The sequence below is a fragment of the Ammospiza caudacuta genome, chromosome 7, assembly GCF_027887145.1.
Source record: "Ammospiza caudacuta isolate bAmmCau1 chromosome 7, bAmmCau1.pri, whole genome shotgun sequence".
Lineage (NCBI taxonomy): Eukaryota > Metazoa > Chordata > Aves > Passeriformes > Passerellidae > Ammospiza > Ammospiza caudacuta.
In genome coordinates this window covers 45,024,518-45,043,463 of record NC_080599.1, presented here as the reverse complement: position 1 = coordinate 45,043,463, position 18,946 = coordinate 45,024,518, and the positions used below count along the sequence as shown (strand labels likewise).

The 18,946-nt window shown below is 39.4% G+C and overlaps 1 protein-coding gene across 1 annotated transcript; it reads left to right on the top strand.

Moving 5' to 3' along the window:
- Nucleotides 1-1,970: 1,970 nt before the first annotated feature.
- On the top strand, nucleotides 1,971-18,650 carry OMA1 (OMA1 zinc metallopeptidase). Its single transcript, XM_058808771.1, has 9 exons — nucleotides 1,971-2,154; nucleotides 2,940-3,471; nucleotides 3,848-4,076; nucleotides 4,559-4,732; nucleotides 4,819-4,926; nucleotides 6,104-6,232; nucleotides 9,351-9,425; nucleotides 11,047-11,196; nucleotides 17,254-18,650. Exons 2-9 carry the CDS (start codon nucleotides 2,960-2,962, stop codon nucleotides 17,470-17,472), a joined length of 1,596 nt encoding a protein of 531 aa, XP_058664754.1. The 5' UTR covers nucleotides 1,971-2,154; nucleotides 2,940-2,959; the 3' UTR covers nucleotides 17,473-18,650.
- The last annotated feature ends 296 nt before the right edge of the window (nucleotides 18,651-18,946 follow it).

Sequence of the window (18,946 nt, the reverse complement as noted above, 5' to 3'; positions counted from 1 at the left end):
GCTTTGGAGTTTTAATTGCAAGCAATAATGCATGGGGAAACTTCAGAAGTGCAGAATGTAGAGCACAACTTTGAGCCCCATCCTTCCACACTCAAAACATCCATTGATTTTAAGAAGAATTTAGCCAAGGATATAGGAATAGGTCCTATATCCTCTATGCAGAGTTAAATAATGCATTGGAGAAACAAATAATTGCAAAAACAAACATGCAAAGAAAAATGCTCAAACTGGTGTGTTTTCAGCAGACTCAGTAAAAAGTGGAGACACTGAGGTGGAAAAATGATAGAAAAATGGTAGAAGGCCCGAATGGCTTAGGAATGGAGAATTCTAGATAGAGAAAACAATAAAAGGAAGAAAATACCAAGTGTAGTTAGGCCATTAATGAAAGCTTTCATCTCAGTTCTTCTTTGCTGACAGCTGGGACACACCAGCCTTGGGTTAGACAAAGTGCTTTTCTGCTGCCACAGCTCAGCTGCTTTTGTGACTGGAGCAGACAGTCACAAAAATTAATGCTGTGTTACTGACTGACAGATTTTACTCTTTGTGCTTCTTATGATAATGGAGCCTGGGCAGGTCTTAAAGGAATTGTGTCAGAGGAAATCATAAGATTATCACTAAATAAAGTTCCTTCTTGGCCTGGACTGCAACAACAGGTCTCTACGTATTTCCCTTGGCAATGACCATCAATGCTTAGGAACTGTCACAGGAGGGCTCTGGAAATACAAAAAAGGTGGAATAAGGAATACCTCAACAAACACTGAAGTCAGCTGTGCTCATACACAGAGGATGTGGCTCTAGAAAGCAAAGATTTGTGTTTCTTTACCATCCATAACAACAGGGCCTCTGTTTACATTCAAGGCATCAGGGCTTATGTGCAGCCTGGGCTGCCCTGTCATTACCACACATCCCAGCCTCACCCTCCCTCAGCAAATAACTTGTTTTTCGCATCACATGGCTCAAGATGTATTTGTCAGCCAGAGGAGCAGGACAAGAGCCACACATTAAGTTAGCAGCTTGCTATTTTCTAGGGAAAAACATCACCTCTGCTCCTGCCATGGCAGCAGATCTGCCGGCTCCCTGCCTGGGAGTGTCACCAGCCCTTTGGCAGCAGGAGCCACTTCTCATTTCAGGTCCCCAAAACCAGAATTGCAGCGTCAATCAGGCTGGAAAAGATCTCTGAAATCGAATTCAACCTGTGACAGATCCTCACCTTGGGGATAACCAGCCCAGAGCACTGAGTCCCACATCCAGTAATGCCTTGAACCCCTCCTTGGGCAGCCCATTCCAATGTTTAGTCACCTTTTCTGTGCAGAAACTGATCTTTGTGTCCAACCTGAACTTCTGGCACAACTTGAGGCCATTTTGTCTTGCCCTGACACTTTTTACTTAGGAGAAGGACTGACCTCCACCTGGCTCCAAAGTGAGAAAATCCCGACTCAGGGCTGCTCTCAGCCATGAGGTTGTTGCCCAAAAAATGGGATTTTTACCTGGTGTTCAACAAGGCAATAATTACACACTTGAGGCAGTTTTTATTTCAGAGCTGCACTGCGTTCTTGGTGTCCACAAATCAAGCAGGAGCACCACACTTTTCCAGCCATTATTTATAGGCAGGAATTCAGAGTTAGTAACTTTCCAAGCACAGCCCTTCTATTATGATTGATTACTAATTTACATACACGTTACTCTGACGAGTTAGCAATGTATACACAGATATACATCAACATCTTGATTTGCTACATCCTTAAACCTTCTCAGTTCCCGGATTGACTAAGGGAAGCTGACTTAGGCTTGAAAGCATAAAAAGATCTTACATCAAAGAAAACGCTGATTTAAAATAATCCTGACATATTCCACATTTTGCAGCTAAGTGACACGGAAACACCGCGGGCAAAGCCAGCGTTACGGCGCGCAGGAGAACGGGCTCTGCGCCTGAAGAGGGGCGCCCCTGCTCCCCGCGCTGCCACAAAATGGCGGGCGCCGCCTGAGGGCAGCGGCGGCGGCGGGAGCGGCGGCGGCCCCGCCTGAGGGAAGGGACGCGGGGCCCCGGTGGCCGCTGCAGCGGCGCGGCACCCGTCCCACCTCCCGCTCTCCACCCCGGCTCTGTATCGACACCGGCTCCGCGGTCCGGCCCCTCCGCCGCCGCCTCCCGCGGTGGTGAGTAGGGGAGCCCGGTGGAGGAGGTCGGTCCCTGGGACGCGCAGCTGTGAGGCGGCCGGAGCTGTCCCCCGCCTCCCCGCCCGCCATTACCCGGGCGGGCGCCTCAGAGTGACTCGTCTCCCTCATTCCCCACTCCTGGCTTCTCGCATCAGCCCATGTCACGATAATCGCGGTTACCCCCCAGGGTGATGGGGCTGGGGGAGAAGCAGAGGCCGCGATCGGAGCCAGAGGGTGAAAGTGAGGGCGCCGGGGCCCCTCAGGCGGGAGGGCCTGGGTCAGTTCCGTGCCAAGGCATTTCCATGTCCGTGAGATAGAGGCTCCCGGCTGGCCGAGCCTTGGTTTGGCCGTGTTTTGTTTCTAGGCCAGGAGTAAAGTACGAGCAATATGCTCACATATCCTGTGACACAAAGATCCTGATTTTCCTCATGTATAGGGATGGCACCGGGGGGGCAGGAGCCCCGCACGGAGAGGTGATGACCCACAAGGGACACCTGCAGTCACTCTGATCTGGTGGTAATAAAAGTGAAAGGAAAAAAATAAATCGCACCTTGTTTTATTCTCAGTGATGCAAGATACTGATATCTTTCACAGTCGGAAGCAGCTGGATGTTTTACAACTGTAACCGGATGCAGTTGTGACTGTGACCTCCTTTTGTGCAATGCAGATGTTGACAAACTAATACATAGTATCCATTCAGGTGAAAATGAAATAACCTTGCCGAGTTTCTTGTTTGGGTGGGCTTCTTAATACCAGTCTGCTCTTTTTTTTTTTCTTTTTTTCAGGGTAACCAACCAAAGAAGCTATGAATATCATCTGTGGTCTAAAGCTGTCGGGCAGAAACTGTATTTTGTCTCATTTGGCTTCATTGTGCAAGCAGGGGAAGTGCAATAATCTCTCTAGGTCTTACACAGGATGGTGCCGGAGTCAGGGTGACAGAAATAGATGCCAAAGCTTGGATTTGAGTGGAAATACTAGAAACTGCTTTTTGACTGGAAACCCTGACTCCCATAGAAACTTGATTGGTAAAGGACTGAGATGTCTTTTGCATGTCCCACATACAAGTGGACAGGAAGTGTACAGGAATGCAAACCATAGTTCAAGAAGGTTTTTCTCCCAGTCTTCTCAGGCACTGGGGGAGAAGATCCCATCCCTCCTGATCAGTTCTGTAGGACAACCCCCATGTCACTTTGCTGCTTGGAACATTCAGATCAACAGGTCTTTTCACACATCACCATCACTTCAGGCTGCACCAGTTCCTCTTTTCTGGATTATTGTGAAGCCAGCTCAGAAATTATTTGCCATCATTCTTGGCAGGTAAAATACTGTCTTACTTTCTTTCAGTGCAGGACCCATCATGCAAAGTGTGAGTGTGGGGAGGGATGGCAGATGTGCTTGTAGTCTTGTTTGACTGACAGTTTGCTCAACAAGAGGTCTTTTTTTCCATTATCAGAGGTGTTAGATGTATTTTTTTCCTCTTTTCCTTCTCATTTACATGTGGTGGAGAGAAATGAACCAAGATACTAAGGGGCATTCCTTCTTTTCCTGTGGGAGGGAAGAAATGCAGTGGAGTGGAAGCCAATTAAAGTATAACCCCCCATAAGCTCCTACATGAGATGAGGCTGTAATACAGAATACAGTAACAAATTCCTTTTCAAAAATGTTCTAAGTTAACACTGTTTGTATCTCACAGGAGCATAAGAAATTGGTGGAAGTCACTTCCTCCTAATAAACGGGAACTTTTCAAAGAGAGTGCAAGAAAAAACAAATGGAAGATCCTGCTGGGTGTCAGCAGCTTGGGAGTTGTGTTTGTCATGTTTTATTTCACCCACTTGGAGGAGACACCCATCACCGGGCGTGCTCGACTCTTGGTGTTTGGCAAAGAGCATTTTAGGGAGCTGTCACAGATGGAATATGATATGGTAAGATTTTAGACAAGAAATTGAAAGTACTCAAAAATTGTTGCTTTTTTAGTGATGAGATAGTCCTGTTAATGAAGTGGGCAAACAAACCATGTTGTGTCCTTTATGAGTTTTGAACTTCATGCTCAGAACCCTGAGGGGCCCCTTCATCTGTTACCTGCTCATCTTGTCCCCATCCTTTGTTAGAATTCCCTTTCCAGGAGGAGCACATAATGGTTACAAAGCATATAACATGCATGTAGCAAACATTCTTAACTATTTTCTTGTCCATGGTAATTTTTGTAAGTTCTTGTCCTGTAATTTTGAGTTCTGTGATTTTCTGTTGTAAAGTGAAACTTGATAAGCCGTATCCAAATGTATCCATATTCCCATCTGTCAGAGACATGAGGTAAGAACAGCACAAATACAGGATATTTTCAAATTACATGTTTTGTATACATTTGTCCACCTTAAAAATTAGGACCAATGATTTTTTTTTTCAGTGGATGGAGCAGTTCAAAAATCAGATGTTACCTGAGACAGATGCACGCTACCAGGTTGTGGAGAGAGTTGTTGGGCATTTGTCTGAAAGCAACAAGGACATCCCCCAGGTCTCAGCTCTCAAGTGGGTTATCCATGTGGTGGATGAACCAGGTGTAAATGCTTTTGTGCTTCCAGTAAGTTGTACACCCCACAAAAAATAATAATATTGAAACAGCACTTGATATGTCTCCCACTTAATTTTTCTTCTCTTTGTTTACAGAATGGTCAAGTGTTTGTTTTTACTGGGTTACTGGAAGCAGTTTCTGATATTCATCAGCTGTCATTTATTTTAGGACATGAAATAGCTCATGCTGTGCTGGAACATGCAGTAAGTCTTTAAAGAAAGATGTCTAATATTCTTAAATTATTCATTCTAATTACTCTAGTTATGCTTTTCCCTATCATTACCAACCAACTTTTCAGTGTGACTCTATCTAATTAATGCAAAATTGAGTTTGAAATGAGTAGCCTGCTACAGTAGATCTTTATTATTTGTGTAGCACTTAATAAGTGTCAGAAGACCTGTGGTGGTCCCTGTTAACACAGAGGCTGCCAGGCTTTTATTCACAGCTGTACAGGTAAATTATGACTCAATTTCAAGAGTCATTTAGAGCTTGGTCTGCAGATCCCTCTCTTACAGCACAGACATAAAGAACTGGAGGTGCTCAGCAACTCTGTTACTTCTATAGCTGTTAACACCTGCAGAAGTGTATGCACCTTTAAAAAGTATCTTAAAATACCTGATACTGTTATTATTGGAGCACACAGTTTTATAATGTCAAATTCTGGAATACCCAGAGCTTGGTTCTTGCATGACTTTGGGTGAGCAACAGTTCACATCATGGTTTCTTGGGCTGGATTCAGCCAAGCAACCCTTTAAACTTCTAAAAAATATTTCTGATAATGAAAAAGAACTTATCTTATTTGTATGGCATCTGGTGTCACCCAGCTGGCACAGAGAAGTGTTGCATGATCCTGCTCTGATCAATTTGTTGCAATGTCAGATAGAGCTCTGGAAAACAGAATAATCTCATGGATTCTGAATTTAAAGGAAAGCAGCAGAAAAAAGAGAAATACATTATGTATACTGTCCCCTACCCCATTAGTGATCCTGTCTCAGTGATGTCTTATCTCTTCTCAAATTAATGTAAAGAACAGTCTTTGAGGCATTTTTAAAGATTTTTCATTCACACTGAGATGTTTCCTGGCCTTTTTACTGAAGAACTTTTTCTGCTTGTTGCCTCCATCCTACCTCAAGCTTTGAGTCTCTCAGAGGGTCAGATAGGCAGAATGGATTTGTTCCAGCCTGAAATACCTTGTATCCAACTGGATTTTTGTTTGTTTGTTTGATTGGTACAAGCAGGGAATGTTGTGCTTGCCCTCTTCCTGTGGCTCCACAGGGAAAAAAAAAAATCAGTGACTTTTAAAGTGTTTCCAAATTCTCTTAATGTTCTAAAGAGATGTCAGACAGTAAGGAATGAAAATGGGACAATTTCTGTTTGCAGGCAGAGAAAGCCAGCCTGGTTCACTTCTTGGATTTCCTCTCCCTCATCTTTCTCACTATGATTTGGGCCATCTGTCCTCGTGATAGTTTGGCAGTTGTTGGCCAGTGGATTCAGAGCAAGTTGCAGGAGGTAAGACTGGCATTTTCTATTGTCCTTCCTGATTTCCTTGGATTTCCTTGTTTAATACATCTGATTCTGCTTTAGTTGATGCTGATTTTCATTTGTCATGTTGAAGAACTTTAGGTTTCCCTAAATGACTGGATTTAGTTGCACAGGCTGCAGGAACCTGCTGCCAATTAAGACAAATGATTGTCTTTTGGAAAGGTAACTTGTCCTTTGAAGTTGTATAGGTAAAATGCAATATTTTTATTTTAAGTAGTTGTTAAATTCTTCCTGAACCAAATAAAATATATGGAATTCATTAAATACATTGTTAGTGATAAGAATGATTTCCAAGATTAAAAAATTGAGAATCTAAACACCCATGCTATAGTACAAGTTACTAAAATAATCTTTTCAGCCAGCAGATATTTCAGCAAAGTAAAATTCAGAGGCTTTCTGGTACCAGTTTTCTTCAGCAGTGTAATTTACTCTCTGGACAGTTACTGATCCATTTATTTTTAAATAGAAATTGCTTAGATCATAAAACTGGAATCTGAATTAAAGTGAAAGATCTCTTTGGTTTCTTTAACTTGGTGTTTTTCCTGAGATTTCCCCCAGTTCCTCAAAAACAAGAAATTAAACATAACCAATCTGTTTTGGTAGTTCTTATGCTAATGGGTAGATGTGTGGATTCTGAACATAAATTATCTCCTAAGAGCTTGGATATTTGCACATGTAGCTAAGAAACCAATACATTGATGAATGCTAGCCAGCATTCTGAAGAGCTGAATTTGGCAAAAACAAAGTGTGAATGAATCCTGAGACTGCTCATAATTTAGACAGCAAGATTCAACTCCCTGTCAGCATCTCCTCCTCCCCACAGAGAATGGAGTTTTGGCATCATGGGCTGGAGCTGTGCTTTAGGTTGAAAGGGAATCAGGGTTTAAGCTCTGGAACATCATCTGTGGGATTCTGTCCTGGTTTAAAGGCTGAGCAAACTTCAGTAATGTTGAAGGGATAAGTACTTGCAAAGCTTTCATCCATAGACAAAAGAAGCTGAATAGGAAACTGAGTTTTTTTAGACACCCAGGAGTGCAGTGTCTGTTTCTCTCATTCAGTATTTGCCTGTTGTGTTTGCATGAAAGTGAATTATTCTGCACATTTTCTCAGGATGTTTCTCTTGCTCTTCTTCCATAACTGTGTTTTGCTTCTTAAAGCTTTAGCATCCCATTCTGTGAAAGGGTTATTTGAGCCATGCTGTGGTACTTGCTTCTGTTTCAATATTTGTTTTTCTCTTATGTCCTTAGAGGCTTGACTTTTTGACCTGGTGACTATTGTGTATTTTTTATTATTGACTCTAAGTGTTTCCCAGTGATTCTTTGTAGGCCTTTGGGCATGTGAGCTGCCTTTCCCCCAAAGATAATGGAGTTTCTTTCCTTAATAAATTGTTAACTTTTCTTATTACATTTATTTGGAGTTGTTCCTTAAGCTTGTATTTCTGGACTGAAGCATATTGGTTTTGTTATAGAGCAGCAGGTATTTTATATGGGAACTAAAGCCTAGGAATTATTCTTGGAATAACCCCAAGCATGGCTCTGAGTTTTTCTCATGCCCCACACACCAGTATGTGCAGATGCAGTACTTCATCCTCCTTTCTTGTCCACCTCACACCATAAGATTTTTATTTCACGTGAAAATTGGTGAGTTTGGGCAGTCAACATCCCTGGATCTTCCTTTTCTGCAACATACACAGGCAGCTCTGATAATTAAATTGAAAAAATCAAGTTCATCTTTTTTTCTATCAAATTTCTGACAAGGATTTTAGATCAGAGTTTGAAGTTCCAATTTTTCACTCTAGCACATTCACAAAAGATTGTTTAAACAGTTCCATTTTTCAGTAGCTGATGAATACCACTGTATGTTGGGTTTCTTTGCTGTTTAGTGAATATATGTGCACCAACACCAACTTTTCAAGGCAATAAAAACATGTATTGCACTTCAAGGAATTACTTTATCATCAAAGGATTTAAAAAATATATTTATAATTGCAGTGTTTAAGGTCTGTATGGAAACTAGGAATTTAAAAAGTGACCTCATCTCAGCTTACTTCTAAACCAGCATGTTTGGCTTTTAAAACCAGATTTGGTTGGCTTCTGTTTTTCACTTAGGAAAGAAAAACTATCAGTACTACTTTGGAAAGCAGCAAAAAGTTATATTACCTTTATGTGCTCAAGGAACTGGACCACTTCTCTGGTGCTCTTCATTTCAAATTGGTTTGTGGTTTCTAGTTTTGGTTTTGGGTTTTTTTCCCCTGAAACTTCTAAGGAGGACAAATTTCTCTAGCCAGATAAAGAGCTGATAGAACCTTTTTGAGCTGATAGGCCTTTCTCTCTTCTCTAACCTTGCACAGTTCACATTTCCTAATGGATGACTAAACCAGGATGTTGTGACAGGTTCCTTATCTCTGCAGGAGCAGGCTGTTTAAACAAGTCCTGATTTGCATTTACTATAACATGACAGACTAGACTAAGGCTGCCCAAATCTACATGAATTACATTTGAGAAAGCCACCACTGCCTCTTAGGGTGTGTTAATGCTCCAGAAAAATGGGACAGGAGTTTGGTCAGCTTTGTCTTCTAGTTTGATTTCTCAAGAGCAGTGTGAAGCTTGTGTTAGGATAGTCATGACAAAGGAGTGATTTCTGCATGCAAATATTTATGGCTGCATTCCTTATTGTGGGCAGTTTGCCAGAAGAAATAGGTGATACCATGCTTAAAGTTTAGGGAACCACTGGAATTTTTTACATAGAGTTTCTGCAAGAAAAGTCTTGATGTCAATAAAAGAGTGAAGTGAAAAAATTCTGGTGAAAAGTATTTAACTTTCAGTTGCTGCAAAATGAGAATGGCTGCTGATAGTGCCCATGAAAATATAACTAATTTGAATTAATTTCAACTGAATACAGAATCAATGAGTTACACATAATGGAATTAGAGATTAAATTAAGAAAATTAATACTGATCACATGCAATGTGAGCATTAGGTAGTTAAACCCCACTCCTTATGAGAAGGTTAAAACACAGCTATGAGGTTCTATCTTTGTATACATTCCAGACCCAGGAACAAAACTTTGATGTGTTTCTTTGCAGTTCATGTTTGATAGACCCTACAGCAGAACCCTGGAGGCTGAAGCTGATAAAGTGGGACTTCAGTTTGCTGCAAAGGTAACTACAACTGATTGGTTTTATTAGCAATAAAAATAGTGAAAAAATAAGTACCAGACATTTTTCAGTTTCTGTTACAGTCAGAGGGAGTTTCATTCTTCATATAGAGGTAAACTGTAAGTTTTTGAAGATCTGTAGTTTTATGAAGTGGTGGGAAATAAAAGAATATTTAGGGAAAGACAAAGTCATTGTGGCTAATTGGATGTAATAACACTGAAGTGTGTAAAGTTGTGCACTACCTGCAGTCTCCTTTTCTTGTAGTTTGTTGCTATTAAAAGAAAACCTCATGTGTTTGTAAAGAGGAGAACTCTAAATAGGGATCTTGCATAAGTAGAATTTAATTATATGTAAAGATTTAAAGATTTAAGTGAAATATAGCCATAACAACAATACAGCTTTGCTGAAGCAAGACAATAATTTGGTCAGAAGCTACTCAGCATTTTTTTCATAGTTTATTTTTTCAATTACTTTTTTCCCCCTTCTATATTAAAGGAATTGAACCAACTCTTTGATTTCTGGCTAAGTGCAATGGACTTATGTGTGAGATACCAGTGAGAGCAGCACCATCTAGTGTTAATATTTCATTAGCAAAATTTCCTTTTAATAGTTATAAATATTACTTTAAGGAAGGGTTCTAAAAATTAACTTTGATTCTGCGATTAAAACTGCATTTGTAATTTGAAGTTGTCTAAGGGAATAATACAATCAATTAAAAAAATGTAATTGCTGTGTTTGTGCTCACTGCTTTCTAATACTGCAAAAGTAGGGCCATACCAGAAGGAAATTAGTCAAGTGACATATGAACATTTCTCTGGTTGTGCAGATAACCTTTTTATAATAGTAATTTAAATAAATAAATTCAAAGGATAAAACACCCTATCTGTTCCTGGGAGAGGGAATGGGAAGAAATAATTTTCACATCTTCTGCCCACTAGTCCCTTTTTTTTCCTTAGCTAATAAAGGTCAGTGTAAGAAATCTTGTTTATTTTTCTTTTATACTTAAACCTAAAAATAGAGAAGTCTGTGGTGATACACAAAAGCAATTCTAAAAGTTACTGTTCCCTGACTTTCTATGGTTAAATATATACTTCTTGAAGAGAGTGAGGAATTCTACAGAAGTACTGTTTTATTGTCATGGATTCCACAGATCACCCATGGAAGGCTGTGTAATCAATTACAGAAAAGCATTTCCAGTTACTTTTTAGGTATATTTAGGTATGATTTATTATCACCTTATATTTTGACTCTCAACTTCCTCCTGTAACTTTGCCTAGATCTGTGGAGATGATTAATTTGTTCTAGTAAATATAGCTTTGAATTTGCACTGAGCTTTTTTTAAAGAGCCAGTATAGGGCAGAAATGGTAAACCTTTCCTTCCTGTTGAATTTTCATAACTCAGATGTAAGTTTTATAAGCACAGGTGTTAAAAGGAGTGTCTGCATGAGTTTTTTTATTGCTTTTAGATATTTTGGAACAGCTTATTCCTGTCAGGTGTATGGACCATCTAGATGTTCTTTAGAAACTTAAAATTTAAGATGTCTTTTGTAATTCAGTATCAATTAGACTGTGTATTTATCACTTTAAGCATCCAGTGGTGTTTGTGTTTCCCATCTCTTGCCAGGCCTGTGTGGATGTCAGAGCCAGCAGCGTGTTCTGGCAGCAGATGGAGCTGGCAGAGGCCATGCAGGGGCAGCCCAAGCTGCCAGAGTGGCTCTCCACACACCCTTCCCATGAGAACAGGGCTGAGCACCTGGAGCGCCTCATCCCAGAGGTGAGCAGGGCTCAGGGACGTGGCTTCTCCTCTTAGGAAACTTGCCAGAAGTAGTTTGGTATTAATTGATTAATTACCTGCTTTGGTATTGATTCCCAATTTACTCTGATAGCACCACGCTTACCTTTCTCTTTATCCTTACAGAAATTCTTCATTGCAAAGCTTTCAGCCTCAAAGGTTTTATTAAAGTAAGATAGCACAGATAAAATGTAATTTTATTCCATGAGGTTTGGGTTTTTTTTCTGATTTCTGATTCAAGTATAAAATTTTTTCTTTTGAATGGCCTTTTGATATAGATGTAACAGTGCCACAGGTCTCATCCACCCTTTCTATTTTTTTTGCCATTTTGGAAATGCAGTTTTTGAGTTGGATCCCTAAATTGTCTTGACTTCTCTTGCTTTTGTAGCAAATAAAAAAATAAAATAGAGTGTTAAAGCACTCCACTACAATGCTGTTTTTCAGCAAGCTAAACTGTGTTTAGAAATACTCTTTTTTATAACCAACTATTCTTCTCCTTTTTTTTTTTTTAAACTCTGTCACTTTAAGTCTTTCTCAGTTCCAAACTGTAAAGACACTTGAAGATTTATTGGCAGAGGGAGCACTAAAATGTTGAGGTGTTTGCTGACTTCAAAGGAGAAAAAAAAGAGTTTCATGAATCCTTTGATGAGAATGAATACAGTAAATATTCTAAATGATGGCATAAATCAAAGTCAGCGTTAGGGATAGGAGGCTGGAGAGTGGCTAGACTGGATATTTCAAATTAATATACACAAAGTTTGTACTTTGCAAAAGCAAGCTGGGAGAATGTTTTTGATGGATTTCCTAACACATTTGAGCAGCTGAATAGGAAATTATTTTTGTTGTGGAGCCTCAGTTTTAGCTAGATTGAACATAAGGGGTTCAGGATCGTTTATTTTCATGTAGTTGTTGACTGGCTTATAAAGAAGTAATGAAATAAATTACTTCTTATGTTCTACCCCAGGCATGAGCAAATAAGTTAAAGAACTGAGCAACTGTGTAGAGCTGTTATTTCTGTCTCATCTCTCATAGTTGAGCAGGTGGAGCAGCTCCCATCTTTTTACAGCTACTCCCGCTTCCAAGAGCAGGGAAGGCTGGGAAGATCTTCCAAAAGATAATTGAGAGGAGATGTTTTTGTTTGCCCTTTACCTTAGACATTCTTTGGAGTAGGATGAGAAAACAGGGGCTGAATGTTTCCTGTTTTTAGCAGTTCACAAGATAAGTGAGGTTGGCACTACAAAACTGGAATAAAGATGAAAGAAAATGTGTAGAGGAGGCTTCTTGTCTGCAGCATTGACTCCTCTTCTTCTGGGAGCTGCTGCCTTCAGGCTGGATTTCAGGCATGGAAAGGGAACCCCAGGCTTTTATTGTTGCTCAATATCAGCTTTTTGTTTCATTGTTCACGTGCTTTGAGCTCTTTAGAACAGAATGTTTGCCATATATTAATTGCCAGTAGATATTCAGAGCCCAGGAGAGAAGCCAGATTATCAAAAAAGGCCTTTTTGTCTCTAGTGTCTCTCTGTGAAGAAACTGGTGCTTCTTAAGAGTCAGTGCCAGATCCATCATGAGATTATTTGCTTTCATGTGCTGCTCTTTTTGGAGCTGAAATGGTTTCAGGACAATGCATCTCTTCTTAGACCAGCTACTATAGCTGGGACAAATAGGGACAAGATTTTGGACTTCTCTAATCTTTCTCTACAGACTTTTAAGCAGGTTCACAATAAGATGCAATCATATAAAGTGAGAATTTTTCTTCAGGTAATGAAATGTCACATCTGAATGAGGTGACTGAACAGTCTCAGGAAGTGTAAATTAAAGGGGAACTATCACAGGGATCCCTTTCAAGTCATTAAAAGCCTGAGAGCAAATCAAATGAGTGTTAAAGATGTTACATCTGGTTTTCTGAGCAAGCTGGAAGCTACAGCCACGCTGAGGAATCAGTACACAAGAGAGCTACAAGCAGTTAAAAAGTGATGCTGTCCTGGAAATGAAATAAAACAAATAAAAAAGATTTGCTGTGTTTTGAAAGTGTTTTCCCCTCAGACAGGGAGATGTTAGGATAGTAAACCAGGAAAACAGAGTATACTCTTAAATAGGAAACTGAAATCTCTTAGAATTCTTGCATGGAGGCTGGAGAGATGTGTTTTATTTTAAGGAAAAAAAATCATAAAATAATTTTGTATAAGGGTGAGAAGATGATCGTTGTTCTGGAGACAGAGAGACTGTGGGAGTGTAGTGCCAGAGAGAAGCTGCAGAATCTTTTAGTTGATCTCAATGTTTTATTTTCATGTTCTCTGACTTGGGGCAGTGTCTGTTTCCAAGTGTGCTGTTCAAATGCAGCACTGAATAAAGCAGAAGGTTATCTACTGAGCCTTGCCTGTGATACAAAAATTCATCTTGATGTGACATTTGCTTTTTTAGCATCATGTTGTTGGCTCAGACTCCATTTTTGATTCACTCTAAGTCCTGTTTCCACTTTCTTGTGGAAATGCCATGGTGAGGTCATTTAGAGCCTAATAATAAGTTGGGATATATCAATTGCACTGCTTGTATTGTTTGCTAGGTCATTTAACTTGTCAAAAAAAGTGAATTCATTTACTTTGGCAACACCTGGTTTTGTCAAATCCACATTGGCTCTTATTATTTTTATTAATTTTTGTGTAGTTAATACTTTTTCCTCTGCTGCAGATACATTTATTTTCCTTCCTTTTCAAAAGCAGGTTGGTATATTTGCCCTTTGCTTATGATGTGAACATTACTTCATAAATTAACATTATTAGTTAATTCTAGTACTAGAATACATTAATTAAGCCCAATCAAAATAGAAACAAAAATAAAAATCACTGACCTGCATTTCTGTCCTCCCTAAAAAGTTATTAAATATTTTGTCACAATTTCTCTTTCCTATGCCAACATCAGTGGAAGGTTGGAAGTATTAGCATTGTATATAAGCTGCTTTTCTTCTCTATCCAGTAAAGTCTGTCAATTCCCTTAATCATCTTTTTACTGCTACTTCATTAAGACTGTAAGGGCTTGAGACCAGCAGGTAGTCTGGTGTCTGTGACAGTGTGAAGGATTAATATTGGGAGCTAAAAATTACTTATTTTTCTATTTGCCTCTGCTGGTAGCTTTACATTTACATGCAGGTGATAGGATGAGGGAGACCTGCCTAATTCTGCCTTCCCTGCTCCCAAACATTGCAGGAGGTGACTGTGGTTGTATTAATAAGGAAAACAGCTTCACCTTTGTAACTTACAAGCAAGAGTTTGGATGTTTTATTTGGGATCTCCTGAACCAAGAAGCAGGCAGGTGGCTGCCCTCACAGGAATGTGTAGTTACAGCTGTCCTGAGCAGGGACAAGTTAACTTGGCTTTTCTTTCCATATCTGGGGTTTTTTAGTGCCATGTGAGGTGATGATGTTGAATAGCTGCCTTTTACCCCCTTGCACAGCTTTATGTTTAGCAAGAACTCAGACAGAGTTCACCTGAAGTACTGGTTTTTATCTTTGCTGTTGGCACTTCAGGTGAGTGAAACCACAGAAATAGGCCAGGCACTGTTTAGCCAGGAAAACCCAGAGATACAAAATGGCTAAATTAGTTTTAAAGAGGATTATGTTGCCTTTTCCAGGATACAGCCTAAATCTTTGTATTCCCATTTCCCTTGAATAACACTGCTTGACATTAATGCAGTCTTGCAGCAGCTTATGTTCTAGAAGAGAACAAGAGAAAACTCTTGGTTTATCACAAATGTCAGTTTAGGAATGGATTGGTCACTGAAGCAGAAGAGTGTTCAGCAGTACAGTTACATTTGGTGGCTGCGTGGACAATCATAGAAACAGCTGTAGAAAAACAAGCTGTGAAAGCTTTAGTCATATTTTTAAAAACTTAGACAGGAACAATATTTGCATGCCTAATCCAGACTTGTGTCTCCAGTAATTTGAATTTTACATTTCAGCAAGAAACAACTGGAGAAACTCTTGCTACATTTTTGGAATGTGTCTTTTTCCAAAACCATTTGTTAATTTTAAATTCTGTTTGTTTCTAGCCATTTACAGCAAACTCTATCAGTTCACTGTAGTAAAGTTAGAGGAGAAATATGTTTTGGAACCTCCTTACAGATAAAAATGAGTTAAGAAGCTCTGCTCTTCTATTTTAAAATCTGCTGTAGTAAGATGTTTCCAGTGCCTCCCATGGAAGAATATCAAAGTGTTTCAAAGTGATGGGCAAATACTTGTGCAGAGCTGTACTGGAATATTTGATTTGATATTTCAGACAAAGCTAGTGGATATAAAGCAGATTAAAAAATTTTGCTCTGTCTACAATGCAATGCTAGGACTGCTATGAAAACTGTGTTTTGTCTTCCTCCTCATGAATCCACGTAGAACAAATTAATCAGGATGTGTTTTCTGCTGACAGTCCCAAATACTGGCCAGGAGTCACCTGGCTACAGCTCTGGCCATTGCTTTTCAGGAATCCATGATTATGAAGTGGAATAAAATGCACATTTGAACTGGTTTCTCTATGAAAGGATTAAAAACAGAGCTGGATGTAAATCTGCCCATGGTTTATGCTGTTAATTGAGGCCAGGCCAATATTGAACAAATGTGACCATACCACAGTGACCATTGATTAATGGTAACCATCAGACTTGTTGTGGTCTTGGTGTTTCATTTTGCATATCTTGAAAAAGTAGTTCTCAGTGATGATGTAGAACCCTTTAGAGTTCTAGAGTTCTACATGTAATATTTTGCTGTATGATACATAGGATCTACTTTTCTTAATTAGTTTAAATGAGTTCTAGGAGGATCCGTGGATCCCAGTAGTTCTGTGTACAGCTGCTTACAAAGCACCTCATCACTTGTTGTGTGCCAAACACAGGAGCTGCCAGTTTGTGTGGTCTAATTAAGGTATGTTCAGTTTGTGACAGTGAACACAATTTAAGCATCCTTTAGAAGACCTGACTTTGAACAGTTTGGTATCAATTTCTCCACAGAGTCTTTGAGATGTGAGATTCATCCACTGCCATTCCTTTCTCAGATTGTCAGGCAGACAGATCTGGGAGGAATGTGCTTGTGCTAATGAATTTTGGTTCTCTGGGAGATTCTCTGGCTCCTTTGTGCCTCTACTTTCTTACTTCTAAAATGCAAGCAATGGCACTTACTCAGTGAGCAGGGCTAACTTAAAGTTTGGTCTTTTTATTCAGAGAAATTGTTACATTCTAGAGACATTATTTTCTTGTGACCTGATTTTCTCATAATACTTGGAGACTTGGAATACTCCAAATGCTTCTTGGAGATGAGATCACTTGTGTAACAGGAGTTTAGCTATACTGATGAACCATCTGGATCTCTGTGCCAAACAGTTAAAAGTCCATTATGTTATTGGAGATTTCCCCTCCTTTTTGGAGTCAGACATCTATGTATAGTTACTTCAATAATAGAACATATCTGAGGAAGTAAATTATTCAGAGCCTTTTTTTCCTTGATGCAGTAATTTTCATTTGCATTTGAATGTAAATATAAATATAAAAATATGAAGCTGAGTGCAGTATGTGGGCTGGGGCTGTGGGCTATGGGCTGGATATGCCCCCACTTAATTAAGTGGATTTCCTGCTGGGATTTTTCTTCTCTCTGAGGCATTTTAGAGTATGGATTGATTCAACTTTTTTCTTCAAAGTATCCTGAAAGGGCTACAAAAAGTTAGGTTTATATGTGAATATAAATTAAAAGGTACTGATGTGGACAAGAATCTCAGCATTGGAGAACTTTCTGTTTAATTATGTTGTACCTTTCAGAGTATCCATCCTTGGAGATCACGGTGTGAGAAAATAATTTCATTCTTCATTTTTCCCATTGTTTTACCATATTGCTCCATTTTGTCACAGGAATTCCTGGTTTCTGTTGAGAAGTTGCTCAGTAACAATTCAGGCTCATTATTACACTAACCAATGTGCAAATGCAAACCTGTCTGGAAAGCCAAAGTCACTGACTGAAACCTTTCTTGTTTTTCCTATTTGATTTGTTTTCCCATGTGTTCACAGGCTCTTAAAATAAGAGAGAGCTGCAATTGCCCATCTCTTTCTGGACCAGATCCTCGCCTTATTTTCAGACTTAACATGCAACATCTCCTGGAATCATCCAAAGGTCGAGCACCCCCAAATTCTACAAAGCAAGATCCCTCAAAATCAAAACTGGACTTTCCTCACACTCAAAAAGTGGAAGATATGCCAGTGACTTTTGCAGTTAAATCCACGAGCTGATGACATCAATTTTCACTTTTTATGGAATTGGTGGTCCCTGAAGGTCTATCTTATAAGACAAAATTGTCTTTGAACCATGAAGAAGATGTAGCCACTCAGATTCTCCATTTCTTTTGTGTGATCTCTCACTCAAAGCAATAAGGAACTGTGCCCACACAAGAAGAGCAGTGTGTTGGAGCAGAAAGTTTCTTATTCATTAAGAGTTACTAAAATAAATCACTTCTCAGGGGAAAGATAATCTCATACAATCCAGTCACACAGTGTAATTTTCAGCTTTATCAGGCTCACCTTGATCAGAGGACAGATGAGCCAGAAGCGTCCCTAAAGCAGAGGGAAAAGTATAATTTTCATCACTTAAGTTGTCTGGTTTATCTTGCCATAATTTGGGTTAGATCTACTCAGCTTCATTTGAGAAATAATGAGAAGAGCTTACTGCCTGCTCCACATACAGGGTGTTTAAAAATATTAAGCTGAGAAGTGATAATAGCTATGGGCTAGATACACCCTCACCTAATTAGGTGGATTTACTGCTGGGATTTTGCTTCTTTCTGAGGCATTTTAGAATGTGGATTGATTCAACATTTTTCTTCAAAGTAACCTGAAAGGGTTGCACCAAGTTCAGTTTAAAAAAAGGAGTGAAATAATTTTCAGGGAAGTCTTCCTTCTGGAGGAAGCACTGAAGGAATCATGTAGCACCAAATGCTTTACAAAGATGCCTCTTGTCTTTTTTAAATGATCAGGGTGTCTCATCAGAGGGCAGTTTTGCTGCCACAACATTAGATTTGGATATGTCCATTTGGATAGAAATGATTGCTATGTGGAGTATATTACATAGGAGACAAATACAAAGCTTCTTGACTGCACAGCTTTTGCAGATGACTTATCATGAAAATGACTTCTTGTCAGGAAACTGGCATCTAAAGCTGAGCATCCCTCCCTCCTTCCTTCCCTCCCTCCCTCTCTCTCTTTCTCCCCTTGAAGCCACACTTTTTACACCCTGGAGCAAAATATGGACAATGTAGGTAAAGCTCTGCCTTTCAGGATTGGTGACCCAATGTACCCAGCATGTTAATCTCTGTTTGCACATGTTTGAGTTGTCCTTGCTTTGCAGTTGATGGAAATACTGAAATATTGATCTTGCAGAAAGATGTAGAAAGAGGTGGCAGTGAATTAAAATAAAAAAGGGAAATCCTGTTCTTTCATCTGTAAAGATGTATTTGCTGTTATGCTTTTTGTTATTCATTTGATCAAAACAAAAATCTCTTTCATAAATGTTGTGTCTTGAAGAAAACATCCAAAATATTTTACAGGTTATCCTATTTGGAGACATTCTTTTTTTATATGGAGAAAGGTATACTTAATCATATTTCTTCAATTAAATTAGAATACAAGCTTTCAAGAAGGAAAAAATAACCTATTCAGTGCTGAAAAACAGATTGTGAAACAAGTAATGCTTTCAATGACTTCAGTCAAT

Bases quoted from the DNA above. Each gene is read 5' to 3' on its own strand.
- OMA1 (XM_058808771.1), top strand. From the start codon at position 2,960: ATGAATATCATCTGTGGTCTAAAGCTGTCGGGCAGAAACTGTATTTTG. The intron at 4,927-6,103 runs GTAAGTCTTTAA...TTCTGTTTGCAG, and splicing joins ATGCTGTGCTGGAACATGCA to GCAGAGAAAGCCAGCCTGGT. The intron at 9,426-11,046 runs GTAACTACAACT...ATCTCTTGCCAG, and splicing joins GACTTCAGTTTGCTGCAAAG to GCCTGTGTGGATGTCAGAGC.